We start from the raw sequence: 14,652 nt of genomic DNA, 5'->3' as shown, positions 1-14,652 counted from the left end.
TATTGTTCCCCATAACTTGCTTTGTTCGTTCCCTGAGGTAAGATATACGAAAAATGTAAAAAGTATGTATAATTTTTTTTATACACGAACTGTACAATTGTAATCTAGTAACGGATCATCACTTTTATGCTGTTCAATATTATGCACTTTCTTACATTATTCCAAAGAAACGCAGTGTAGCATTTTCTCTATAATAAACGTTATGACGTCGATAATATTTTAGTCAATTCATTCAACGTTTTTGTGTTAAATGTTTTAGATTTACTGCACAATATATTTAAGAACAATTGTAAAAAAAAAATATGAACGACTATAAGAAAATATTTTTTGCCGGATATTATATATTTATAAAAGTTTCTAATATTTGTGTGAATATGGGTTTTAAATTAATAGGTAAATAAAAATGTTTCTTACAAAAGGTATGTAATTTAGAATGGTAAGTAAAAGGTAGTTAATAAACATTTTTCTCAAAAGTTTCTCAAAAAATATTTTCTTAATCCTTATTACTAAAGATAATAATTTGTGCAAGGATATATAAAATACAAAGAAAGTATCTGTTCTCTATATAATACAAATTTTAATTTTTATCATAATTTCTATTATTAAGTCTCATTTGCACGAATAATATTTCTAATTTAGTAGATATTATTACCTAATTATAGAGAGAAATTCTCTCTCTCTCTAACCTCACCCCTCTCCCCAAGCAATTTTATTAATTTTTATTAGAATCCTTTAAGATAGTGTATTTTTTATTATAAATTAAACATTATTTTTTGGTCTTGAGGCCACAGTGTTTTTACAGACGATCGTTTAAAAATAACATTGTTTTTATGCAAAATATATCAAATTACTAAAGAACTTTTCAAAAAGTATAATCTTTCTAAACGAATACAAAATTGAAATATATATAAGCACAACTTAAACAAGCATCAAATATATTCCATTGTGATATCTAATTAAAAATAATTTTATACATAAATATTAATTATCTTTCCCTTTTTATTCACGACGAAGATTTTCAAGTCTTGCTTGTAGATCGGCATCAGCATCCGCAAGATTTCCTCCGTCATCATTACCTGCAGTAGTTGCAATTGGTTTTTTTGATCCTGCTATACTTAAAGAACCAGAAGCTTGAGGAAGGCCAGACAATTGATCCGTTAATTGTAAGCCCAACTCATCTAATACTTGTGATACAACAGCATCGCTGTAACCATAAATAAGTAGATGATATATACCCATTTAATAATAAATAAGATCAGCAGATCTAAATTTGATATTACCTTTCTTCCTCGTCTCCTTCATCTTCCATTGCATCGTCTATAGCATCATTCATTATTTCTTCCTTCATATCCATTATTTCAGATTGCTTTTCAAATTCTTGCAAAATTTTTTGAATTTGAGGTAAATTTAATTGTCTGAAAATAATGTATATTAAAAAAATAGTCTTTTTTATTCTATGTAATTTATGTAGCCACAATAGAAATATGTTATTACTTATTCATATTCTGCATCGCTTTCGTAACACCTTTCATTGCTTGAGCCATAGTGTTTTGAGAACGTAATGTCTGAATTTTTAAAGAGACTGCTTGTATATTTGCTTTCATTAACATGAATTTCTTTACATATCGTCTGGTCCTAACAAGATCTTTGGCCATGATTTTAACAGCATCCTATGGATAGTAAATTTAATTACAGTCAATTAATAAGTAGTAATAAATGTTTATTTTAAATTTATAAAAATATAGCTTTTAAAATATAGCTTGTAATATTTATACCATCTGTCCATCTTTTGCAAGTTTTTTTATATCTGCTATAATCTTCTTTTCTTGCTGTTCCATTCTCATTCTTTCTCTGTCAAGATCACGCATTGCTTTATTTAATGCTCTTTGATTTTTCCTGAGCATTTCTTCAGGAGTTATACGTTTTCCAAATAACCACTCCATACCTAATAAAATATCTCATAAAATAAAATATATATTAACATATATATTGTAAATATCTTATACATACTTATTTCTTTTTTTAGAATCCTATATTAGCCTTGATTTTTTTATTTGACTAGTACAGTTCATCAAACTGCGTAAGAATTATATAGCATATAGCAATTGTATAGAAAAACTTGCTATATATTATATTAAAGATATAAAAGCTATCAAGTTACAGAGAAGTAAATAAACGCAATGTGCCCATGGACTTTTCCTGTAAACATATAGTATATAATACATTAATTATTTCATACTTAATTTCTGTTCAAATTACAATTTTGTTATTAATACTTTTAGATTACTTTAAGTGAATTGGTTTACCTACAAGATGCATTATACGCCAAGAAATTATCTTAAGATGATTTTTAAATGCAAATTAAAAAATAGTAATATACATACATGCATACATACATATATATATATATATATATAAAACTACCGTACAATACAATTAAAGTGAAATTTTAATTACCATACAATAGAACGAAATTATCCAAATAAACAATTAGTTTTGATGTATTAGTTCACCAATGAAATATTTATGGATGAAAATAGGATTGTAATGATTATCAATCTATTAAAGTAAAATTGTGAAACGATTTTGAATCTTTTCCAATGAATTTTTTTCAAGGAAAAATATTCAAAATTTTTATTGCTTGTCATGATAATAAAAAATTATGTTGACATGTAAACGTATGACAAAAACGTAAAATAATCGGAAATTTTGATTTGACAACCAAAGCGCCAGGAAACTAATAAACGTATGAAATTCACTATAATATCTCTTCTTTCTTACGTCTTATAATATCATTACATTTCTTTCATATTAACATATGTTACACTTACTATAACAGAGTGTTCTTGTAAAAAATGTCATTAAAGAACACAATACAGTTAACAACTTTATCTTTAAGTCGGAACGTATAGCAGTGTTCTCTTTAAAGGAGGAACACATACCATAATGACGCATATCTTAAAGTAGCAGATAGTAGAAACATAAGTCATATATTTGTATTTAATGTAATTAAATTCTCCGAACTATAAAATTGAGAATTTCTGAAAATTTATTAACCAATGATAAAATAAAATACTATACGTACTTGCCTGTTATAACCAATCTACGAAAACTTATATATAAATTGTAATCGATCATTTTGAATTGATCATTTTTATAATGATATTTCTTAAAACTACCAATCAAAACGTAAGCATTGCCTGCATTTTTATCGCTCATGAAAAATCGCCATAAAATGGCCGCAACCGAAGAGATATTTTTTTACGCGTTTATCAAGACCTCGATTGATCGTCAATAAAATTCATTTCCTTTCAACGATTACAAGATGCAAAATTATATTTTAACTTTAAAGAAAAAAATACACTTTTATCGTAATAATGAAATGTCGACAGCCATTTTTAAGTTTCGACTAAATTGGACAATAACTGCGATGTTTTTAGAAATGTCATTTACATGATTGTTTATCCGCCATTTTGTTTTACTGCCGTACGCGCAGTTTTTAGTGGCATTGTGGCTTGCTTTAATATGAATTTATGTCATTGAACTTGATCGAATTGGGTTTTGTGCCCTTATATTTACAGATCTTGCAAAAAAACGTGCTTTCTGAATAATGTGAAAATCATATTATTGGGGCGATACCATAATGACAATCCGTGAGAAGGTGCCCCGTCTTTTGACCCAGCTTTCCTGACTTTTGAGGCCAAATGGCGATTACCAAATAAAACGAATGATTTTCGCCCCATTTGTCAAGTAAGTTTAGAACAAATACCACTTGTTAATATAAAAATCTGAGAAATTGTTTCTATTGAATCCTAACAAATGTTTCTCTACATGAGCGACCTCAAAGATAATTTGAATCGTGATACTTTATATCGACACAGCTATTGGCTTAAATTAAAACGTAGTCTGTGTTAGACTAGATTTCTCCAAAACATTGTAAAATCTTTTTCAATATTAGAGAAACTTATAATCGTAATTCTTTGTGATATTACATTTATTATGTTTATTAAAATATTACATAGGCTATGCCTAACATTATTGACACTTTTCTATTACACGATGTAGATCATAACAGTAAAGGTTTTTCAGGGACATTCAGAATTTCATAAGTTAATCTTTAAGTAGGTATTTTATCGTCATGTGTGCCGAATATAAAAAATATATTTCTGATGTATATCCTTATATAAGAAAATCTTCCATAATTCATTACTTTTTATCATATAACATGTTGTTTGACAAAATCATATTTAGGTTATCATTATCATTAATGTTTAATTTTTAAATAAATGTATATAACTTGCAAGGGAATATAAATTGTTACTTTATTTATTATACTACTGTTAACATTTCTTTTTATTAAAAAAGAAATAGTACATTTTATAATTTATAAATTTTGCCATAAAAGGAATGTTTTTAATAATTCATTAATACTAATTACTAATTCTAAAACAGTTGTATGTTTTTTTAGAATGTCAGGGCAGAGTGGTGGACATAAATTACGTTTGTCCAAACTTAATGAACAACTAACATGTAAATTATGCGGTGGTTACTTCATTGACGCTACCACCATCATTGAATGCTTGCACTCGTGTAAGTGATTTTTTGTTAACACATACCAATAGATACATTTGATTTATGATTATACATATTTTTACATTATACATTTGTTTTAGTTTGTAGGAGTTGTATAGTAAAATATTTGGAGAATAACAAATATTGTCCAATTTGCGAAGTACAGGTCCATAAAAGTAAACCTTTGTTGAATATTAGACCGGATTACACATTGCAGGATATTGTTTATAAACTTGTACCTGGTTGCTATCAAAGTAAGATTATTAATTACTTGGATGGAAATATAAAAGGAGTCTATAGTTATTTAGATTTATAAATATTATATTATTATATTTTAGACGAGATGCGATGTAGAAGAGAATTTTATTCGAAGCATCCAGAAGAACGAAGTCAAGTACTATCTCCTGAAGCACGTGGAGAACCTATAGAATCACACATATATTCACCAGATGAATCTCTCAGTCTTTCATTACAATATTTTAATCCACAGTCAAAAGATACTAGTGATGCAAATATAACTAAGGAAGCAGTTGCAAAATTGTTACCACGTAGATATCTTCGTTGTCCAGCCGCAGTAACAGTATTTCATTTACAGAAATTAATCAGGGCTAAATATGGTCTCCGTGATGCACATAGAGTTGATATAATGTATAAAGAGGAACCATTGAATGGAAGTTATACATTAATGGATGTCATGTATATTTATCACTGGAGGCGGGTGAGCAATTGTTTGTTGATTATTCAAATTATTTACATTTTAATTATATATATGATACAATATGATGATAAATTGAATAAAGATATTGTATATATATATTAATTTCAGAAAGTGCCATTACATCTAAGTTACAGAATATTTGAATCTTCTCCAAAACGTATAAAATTGTCGGAGGATAACGTTAATTATAAAAAGTCGCTTATTAACACTGGAATAGATTATGTAGAAGCAGAAAATCAACAATTGAATCGTGAATGGAAAGAAGTTCAATTAAAAATATCTGAAGCAGGTGTGATGAGTATTACTGATATATCGAATCCTGGGTTAAAGAGAAGTACAAGAATAGAAGAAGTGAGAGATCAAGTAGGACTGGAAGGAATTATATCAACTGTTGAAACTGCACACAAATCTGAAACATTGTTGACAAATCTAAGTTGTAATAAAACTATTGAAGATACTACGGAAGCTATCCTAGAAAGCGACATGCATGTTATAAAGAGTTCCAATATTTTTTTGAATTTGAACAACTCTCCATCTACTGCAGCAAGTGACCTTATTTCTGAAACAGATTCGACAAGTTCTTTAAATGCTGCTTGTGTTCCCATTCATAATTCGCAAAGGGTAAACACCGAGATGAAAACCCTTAAACATACACAAGACATTAGTACAACTTTACAAGTGAAAACTGTACAAGAAACAGATGACGCTACATTGAACAATAACGTACATACTTCACCTTCGCATGCGGAAAAGAGTCCAGTGCGTGTTCATAAAACATCAAATCCAGCAGAGGAAAGCAAAAATGAAACAGATCATATAAATACTGTAAATGTAGAAGGTAAAGAATTGCCAGTAACTAATATCAATAATAATATTAGTACAGGAACGAAGGCTGAAAGTGAGAAGTTTCATGTGAAAAGTGATGTCAAAACAGTAAACACAGGATCGAAGATTGATGCATTAAGCGCAAAATTACAGTTTCAACCAAAAATAACTCATATTAATAACACATATTCGAAGAAAGAGAAGAAAGAAAAGAAAGTCTATTTGCACAGTGACAAAAAATTAGATACAAAACAATCAGAACACGTGCAGCCTTCTATGGATATGAAGAATTTGCTAGATAATCATAATACAAAAACACGAACAAATACTACAATATCTTTATCGAAAGTGACAACTTCGCAAAATACAATAGTGCAACAAAATCAAACTGGGTCATCAACGGCACAACATACAAGTTTATTAATTTCCTCTTCTGGAGTCGCAGTTTCCAATGTGCCGCAAGATACATCTGAGAAGAATACGTCGACACAGTGTAGCCAAAATGCAGCAGTCACCGTACAACAAGCTTTAAGTTTACTCGACCAAAGGATAAATACTTCGGAACGGTCTTCCATAGAGTCTACTGTAGAAGTAAGTCAACTAACAAACGCGAACGCGAATGTGAAAGTACAACAAGTACGGAATAACAACAACACATTATTAAACGAAAGCCCTACATGTCTTAACCATAATATAACAACACCCGCAACGAGTCAAACAACTTTAACATTTCCGTATACAGTCCAGGATATAGTGAATACTACGATTTTAAAAAGTCCACAAAAGAACTCTAATATTTGTTCCACTCAGAAACTAACGTCTTTACCTGTAAGTAGCGAAAGTATGAATATTTCTTGCACACCATCAGATAATCAACTATGTTCCATACCGCATATAAATATGCAAGCTCCATCTATGAGTATTTATTCTATATCCACTACATTAAAAAATAGCTATTCTAATGTTACTCAAAGTACAACAACAACAACAACAACAACAACAACAATGGCGGCAAGACAAGAATTATCCAAACCTAATTTTGAAATAAGTGGGGTTTATTCAGTGCCACCTTGTCCAGATGCTATACCAATATCGCTAATGAAACCATTTGTACGTAAGCATGAAGTAATAGCAAAGGGCACGAACTTAAATGAAATTTGCGCTAAGATTGGTACATCAGGTTCTAAGATAAATGATATTTGTGCAAAAATTGGAGAGAATTCCAAAGAAAAAAATAAGGCTGAAGGGCGCAATAAATCAGATATTCCAGATTTACTTAAAATAGCAAAGAAAGGAACGGCAATTGTTCCTGAATCAACAGTTAAACACATACCAAATATTCCTAATGTACCAATATTTAGTCCTAATACTAATATACCCACAGAAAGTAAGAATACTCATATCACTGTTAAGGACAATACTAACACGGCTCCAATAACATCGACGTCCACATCCACATCAGTGCCAACATCTCATGGATCACAAAAGATTTCTTCTCTTAAGAAACAAAATCAATCGAGTGGATACAAAACATTACGTGATCCACCAAAATCTTGGAATCCTACGTTATCAAAAAATAATTATGTTGCAGTTAAAAATCAGACAAAAGAAATGCAAAGTACACAAAGTGCTGTTTCTGAAGGAACAAGTAAACACATTCCATCCAAGCCTGCAAAAATTTTTAAAATGAAAAACATGCCACGGTATTTAGGTAATCCAGCATCAGGTGTAAAACCAATGTACGGTATTACAAACGAGACAAAAGAGAAAGAACAGACAAGCTCAAAAGGCACTAGTTTAAATATGATGAAAATTGATCCGAAAACATTATCGCCAATTGTTTCAACCTCCAATTCTCCCATTGTTTCTCCACCACCTTATTCACCTAATGCACGCAGCTATCAGAATACTCCATTTTCAAGAGAAATATGTAGGAATACAAATTCACCAATATCACCAAGAAATTCACCAGTTAATATGCTATCAACTAATCCATTCATACCATCTCCTACACCAAATACAAATCCAAGGTTAATATATTCACATTTTCCTCCACCTTTTCCTGATCCAAGCGGATTTCCAAATCCATTAATAAGATCACCTATTGGCATTCCTCCTCCTAGTGCTTTTCACAGTAGTTTACCGCCTACTATAAATAAGCTTTATCAGCGTACAAGTTATATACCACAAACAACTGGTTATTCACCTGTCTCACAACCTCCAACAGTGCAAAGAATTCCTCCAAGTACGCACTCGTCATCACCAAAGTCACCAAAAACTTCCTCTCCCAGTATCATATCGACATCCTTTAATCCAAGCAAAACTGAAAATACACAAACGTCTGTGACCACATCAGCCGATAATGTTACAGTGCTTTTTCCTAAGGGTGTAACCCAACAAGACCACAATGCCTTTAATTTATCTAAAAGTGGAACTTCAAGAAACAGTTCTTCTAATTCCGCAAAAACGTCCGGAGTGGATGGAATAGATTCACAGAATTGTAAACAAAATTCTACAGTGACATCCAGTTGTACCTCACTAACGACACAAAGTAAACAGAATATTATGAATAGTGTTACAAAAGTTAAATCTCAACAGATAACAGAAACAAGAAATATCAGTGATTCCATTGAACAAAAGCATCAAGATAGTAATAATCAAATGAATGTGACTCTAAACCAGAAAGAAAGTATTCACTATCCAAACGTGGACTGTAGAAATAATACAGAAGCAAATGATATACACAAACAAATGGAAAAACAAGAAACAATTGTAAAAGTTAATGGTGATATTACAGTTGATCATTTTGATAACGTAAACAAAATTAATGAACACATGATAGACAGTAAGAAGATAAAGGAATCTACTAATCAGACTGAAGCAAATGTACCTAAAGAAGAAAATGATACGACTAAATGTGTTTCACAAGGTAATGTATCTATCGAGAAAACTAAAAAAGCAGAAAACAATGAATCAAAGACCGATGATCTTGGAAAAGTAAATGAACAAGTGCAAACAAACAATTCAGATGTGCAAAAAAATAAAGTTGAGTCATAAGGATAATGCAGGGATTCTGATATTATCAAATAAAATTTGTTAATTAATGTCTATGAACAGCCAGATAGAATATAATAATGGAAAGATTATTTCTTAGAAGAAGAAAAAAAGAAAAAAAACAAAAAAAAAACAAAAAAGAAACAAAAAAACAAGCTGCAAATTATTTGTAGCAAATTTCATGAAATGAGCGTTGTGTGTAAATTAGAAAGATTTGATAATGAATTCTATTAAAAGTCTAAATAGAACTGATGCAATTTTATTTAAATAGATGATATAGTAAAATTATATTGCTTCTTATTCTAACACGTTCCATTTTTCTAATTTTGTAATCATTATGGAAAATAATTTATTCAACAAATATAATGAATATATTGCATGGGTCACTAGTGATTCAGGTGGCCTGAATGTGTTAAAAACAGGATGATCATTTGCTGTAGCTTTACTTTTATTAATAGCAAATACTGTTCATTATAAAAAATCTACCAAGTTGTTCATAGAAATGATTCAATTTAACATCACCACTCATAAGCCATACTTCATTTTATTGTCAATGCTGTACAATAGCATACATGTAGTACAATAGCATACACTTGTTTATATTATTGGAAGTGTATATTATTTTACAACATACATTTGGTTTTTGTTATATTATTAGCTTTGTACAAAAAACGATCAAAATCTTATTTCAGTATAATTCTATTAATTTTAGTATTTTCGATTATAAGAGATTTCATAAGATAAACTTCTATATGTACATAATCATTTCATTATGATTATGAGATTTTGATACATTTGCAAAATATATAATGTAGATTATATTTTCAATAATTGCACAATTTTGATTTTTATAGTTACTATTCAAATTGGAATAAATTTCCATTCATAGTAAAGATTGTTTAGTAGTCATGGAATGTTAAATTTATTGTTTACAATGCATTCTTAAAATAAAAGTTGAAGCTTGTACAAGAATTTTGATTAATATGTAACAATGTATGGCTTATATTTTGTTTTGAATATTAGCATGTAACTATATTGCTTTAGAAAAGATAATGTATAAAGATACATATATAAAATTAAATTATTTTACACAAGTTGGCATTATTAGATAAAAAGAAATGAATAACTTTGCTAATAAAATTACGCGAAAGCAGATGCACTTTTTGATGTTGGTGAATTTGTCAAACTTGCAAATATTTCGTATTTAATGGATTGTATTAAAATAATGTAAATTGTAAGTTTATATGTACATGCTTAGAGCTTTTATTTTCATTATTTCGTTCGTAGTATAAACACGTACGCTAAGAACACTTTAGTATATTACCTGCACAGCACATCAAATTACGATAAATAGTATATTGTTGTATTTTGTAATATTCTAAAAATATTATTAACACTATTTTAATTTTTATATGTACAAAAATATAAATTTTTTAAATATTAAACCAAATATATAATATTTGGCATTTTATGTTGTAGATATAATTCTTATATTTGTCATGTCTATTTATTCAGACATGTAGACATATATAAAAAAAATGAATATTTTTATTTTCTGTAAAAATATAGTTCAATTTAAAGTAATAAATTAAATCACTTATATAACGTGCTTATTAAAAGTTCTGTGCTGTATAGGTAAGACATTTTTTTTTCAATTGCTTGAATGATCATTATTTTTGAATATATATCTATCTATAAAACAATAAGCACCTGCTATCGCCATTTGCACAGTAATATAACCTTTGTAAGACGTAAAGGCCTATGTGGCATCTGTATATATTTGTATATAGAGATGAAGGGGACGTGTTAATAATAAAAATAATATTATATATATATATATATATATATATATATATATATATATATATAAAATAATAATAATAATAATAATAATAATAATGATGAGAATAGTATATATATTATTGTTATTATTATTATTATTAATATTAATATTATTATTATTATCATCATCATCATTATTCTTATTATTATTCTTTTTGTTCACAAATTATCGTCCATTTACCTATTCATATGTAACAGAGCATTAGTACCGAATAATCATCATTAGCATCACCATCATTTTCATTCTGATTATTATTATTGATGTCGTCTATGTCATCATTATTGTCATCATCATCATCATCATCATCATCATCATCAATCAGAAAACAGTTATACAGGTGCATACACATAAGCGTATGCATAATAAAGTAGATATTATAGAAACAACTAAACTTGAATATATTGTTTAACACATGTTACCGTTCTTCAGCCTTGCCTGTTTCTGTATACACAATTTCATTTTATTGCAGACATACAGTAAAAATTGAAATAAAAATTTATTGATTTTTTTTCTCGTAAATTTATTCATAATTTTGTATAATTTTTTCATTTGCTAAGGGAGGCAATTTACATAATATTTATGTCGTATACAAAAATTATAAGTAATGTAGTTGAAGAGATATTTTATTAAAGATCTATGTTATAATGTATTTTGTTTATATTTCAGTACACATTGTTCATGTTGATTTGTTGGTGGATCTACATTATATACCATACATTTGTAATATTTAGTGTGCATTATTTTACACATTGTAGGTACTAGTGACTTTATTAAATGCAAATGATGATTATGACTACCAGTAAAATTCAGGAAAAGTCAAAAATAATGAATAATTGTGAAAAATAGATGATAATGGTATGCGCACAGAAAATTAGACACGACGAGCTCACATATACGCGACTATTAAATAATAAATATAGAAATGTTAGATATACTTGATTAAACTAATATAATGTTATCTAAAGAATGCATTTTTATATCATAGGTTGACAAATTTATGTAATTAACAGCATCGAATATTTTTAAATCGATTCTTCTAAACGTGCTACTTTCATAATAATAAAATATTAACAAATATTTAATTGACTAAACAAGATAAATTTATCAAAAATTAATGTACTTCATGAAAGTACAAATTGATATCAATGGTAATTAATTATATTTGAAATCTAATGATTAATTATATCATGCAATGTGATTATTATTTTATTTTACCAATTCTATCCTTCAATAAGATATTTTGAGGAATGTTTTAAAAATATTCGAAGACTAGCAGATGTAGTGAAATGTCAGAGGCCTTATCATATCTCATATTGAGTAACGTATATGGAACAATAAAAATGATTTGAGAAAAATGTGACAGTTATAACAAGAAAACAAAAAACTAGATTGCAATGCTATACTGTGATCTTTATAACATTTTAACACAAAGGGAACTCCATATCGTTATAGAAGGAAGCTTTTCCATGCTTTCATAAAATTTATTACAAATAAATTATACTCTCTTACTACCCTCCTCCTTTTTGCAAAAATGGTTGAAAAGATCACATTTATAATAGAATACCAAATTAAATTGGAGGAATGTTAAAAAGAGATGAAAGTGCATGGTGACAAAGTTTACAAATGAAATTTAATAATGGAAGATCACTTTTTTTTAGATCAGGGTTATACCCTGCTTTATTTGTACATATTGTATTATGATTAAAAAGTTATATATTATACGATAGTGGAAAAATATTAATTATTAATATAATTATATATTTAACAAGTAAGAATGTAATGATAGTATTTTTTTTGTCCGACAAAAAAATATCAATTTTTAGAAAAATATTTGGCCACAGAACGGAGAATGATGTATTTTTAATTAGTTATTATATATAAATATAAATATAAATATAAATATAAATATAAATATAAATAATATAAATATATATATATATATATATATATATATATATATATATATATATATTTATATTAACAAGGATAACATTAATAAAACTTCATGGATTAGGAGACTTTCTTCTCATTCATATGAAAATATAATTAAATGCACCTCTATATATATTTTCTCTATAATTTATATATTACATCCTTGAACCTCTACTTTAAATACATTATAATATTATAATCTTACTACAGTATTGATAAAAATATTTTAATATACAATTTTTTTATTTTGTTATATAAGACAAAAAACAGAATATGAGAAAGATAGCTCAATAAAAGAGAGATGTATTAAAAAATTAATTTTGTTTTGTTAACACTAATTAAATGTATGTGATAAATTTTCTGGCACATATCTATACAAATGATTAGCACATACAAAATTTTTTATAAATTTTCAACTTTATTAATACGTTTTCTTTTTTAACAACAGCTTGATTACAAAATGAATGTATTCAAAACAAAAAAATAATTAATTTATTTTGTTAATATATATATATATATATATATATATATATATATATATATATTTATATTTATATATACATAGACAATAATTACTACTAATTACTAGGAATTTTTTCTAAATGCCTTATGGCATCCTTAATTTTGCATAGCAACTCCTGTAATTGCTGCAATGTACATGTAAATGTCACATATTTTATTTCTGCATATTCCTTTGTGGTAAACCGTACATGATACTGAAAGGATCCAATAGAACTTTGAAATCCATACTGTAAATTAAAAGATATAGGTATACTCATTGTTATATTTATTATTTATATCTCAAGTATGTTTATTAACACATAAACGTTGAATAAATAGAATTTGAAACAATAATATACCTTAATGCAATGACTTAAACGCCAATCGGTGTCTACTATATGGGGTAAATTATTTCCAATTAATTGTAACTGCATTTGAATTTCTTGTTTATTATTTGCATAGCTATAACATATTTTGTCTGCTCTGTGACTAACAATTGGTATGTTATTTAAAAATTTTTCTAAACTTTCCTTATCGAAATCATGTCTAGCAGCTTCAACGAAAAGACAGCTTAAGTCGACAAAGGCATTTTTGGCAATGTCAAATTTTGAACTGTTGGTTTTGACGCTGCACTGACCTTTTGTTTTAATATAAATTTACACAGTATAATGCAAGCGTATTGTGAAGTAAAAGTAATTTTACTTTTAATATAATTTTGTACATATTTTACCTTTTGGGTCTACAGTTTTACCTATATTAAAAATTACAGCTTCTAAAACCTGCACGAAAATCTCTTCAGATAAAATATTTAAGTCTTTAATATTTGTAAGATTATTCATTATTTTCTCCGATAGTTCCATCTTAAATTTAAATTTAATAAGATTATAGTTCTTAAGAAGAATACGTTTATACTATTCTATTTGTTAGATTACAATGTATGTCTTGAAATGCAATAGAATTTGACACACAATCAATTTTATACACGCGTTTGTTTAATAGTTTTATTATTTATTAATTATAATGAAGTTACGAACGCCATTTCGATGGCACTATTAAAATATTTTAATATGTTTTTTAATAATTTAATACGATGAAATTGTTTTTAGAAATGGAGACCAGAGGCACGACTTGTTTGACACGGCACTGTTTGACAGAGCTTCTTAAAAGTATCACTAGGAGATGCTTTGATTAATTTGAAGTTGCTCGA

The 14,652-nt window shown here is 27.6% G+C and overlaps 3 protein-coding genes across 5 annotated transcripts; 1 reads left to right on the top strand and 2 right to left on the bottom strand.

Moving 5' to 3' along the window:
* Positions 1 to 728: 728 nt before the first annotated feature.
* Vps2 (vacuolar protein sorting 2) lies at positions 729 to 3,103 on the bottom strand. 2 transcript variants are annotated; one of them, XM_035884661.2, is made up of 6 exons: positions 3,086 to 3,103; positions 2,011 to 2,199; positions 1,776 to 1,945; positions 1,495 to 1,670; positions 1,281 to 1,415; positions 729 to 1,204 (listed from the first exon to the last, which is right to left on the bottom strand). In XM_035884661.2, the coding sequence occupies exons 3-6, from the start codon at positions 1,941 to 1,943 to the stop codon at positions 1,000 to 1,002; spliced, it is 684 nt and encodes a 227-aa protein (XP_035740554.1). In that variant the 5' UTR covers positions 1,944 to 1,945; positions 2,011 to 2,199; positions 3,086 to 3,103; the 3' UTR covers positions 729 to 999. The 2 variants fall into 2 exon arrangements, with proteins under 2 accessions (XP_035740554.1, XP_035740552.1); XM_035884659.2 differs by lacking the exon at positions 3,086 to 3,103 and adding an exon at positions 2,832 to 2,990.
* Positions 3,104 to 3,285: 182 nt separating this feature from the next.
* Positions 3,286 to 11,857, top strand: LOC118449732 (uncharacterized). Of its 2 annotated transcripts, none has more exons than XM_035884644.2 (5): positions 3,286 to 3,750; positions 4,453 to 4,590; positions 4,674 to 4,826; positions 4,911 to 5,290; positions 5,399 to 11,857. In XM_035884644.2, the coding sequence occupies exons 2-5, from the start codon at positions 4,470 to 4,472 to the stop codon at positions 9,170 to 9,172; spliced, it is 4,428 nt and encodes a 1,475-aa protein (XP_035740537.2). In that variant the 5' UTR covers positions 3,286 to 3,750; positions 4,453 to 4,469; the 3' UTR covers positions 9,173 to 11,857. The 2 variants fall into 2 exon arrangements, with proteins under 2 accessions (XP_035740537.2, XP_035740536.2); XM_035884643.2 differs by having other exon boundaries at positions 3,287 to 3,750; positions 4,469 to 4,590.
* A 1,653-nt stretch (positions 11,858 to 13,510) lies between these two features.
* On the bottom strand, positions 13,511 to 14,306 carry LOC118449686 (COMM domain-containing protein 3). Its single transcript, XM_035884544.2, has 3 exons — positions 14,176 to 14,306; positions 13,805 to 14,082; positions 13,511 to 13,693 (listed from the first exon to the last, which is right to left on the bottom strand). The coding sequence occupies exons 1-3, from the start codon at positions 14,303 to 14,305 to the stop codon at positions 13,523 to 13,525; spliced, it is 579 nt and encodes a 192-aa protein (XP_035740437.2). The 5' UTR covers position 14,306; the 3' UTR covers positions 13,511 to 13,522.
* Positions 14,307 to 14,652: the final 346 nt, after the last annotated feature.

Source organism: Vespa mandarinia, chromosome 15 (assembly GCF_050613455.1).
Source record: "Vespa mandarinia isolate Hongniang chromosome 15, ASM5061345v1, whole genome shotgun sequence".
In the NCBI taxonomy this organism is placed as follows: Eukaryota; Metazoa; Arthropoda; class Insecta; order Hymenoptera; family Vespidae; genus Vespa; species Vespa mandarinia.
This window is presented reverse-complemented; position numbering and strand designations above follow the sequence as displayed.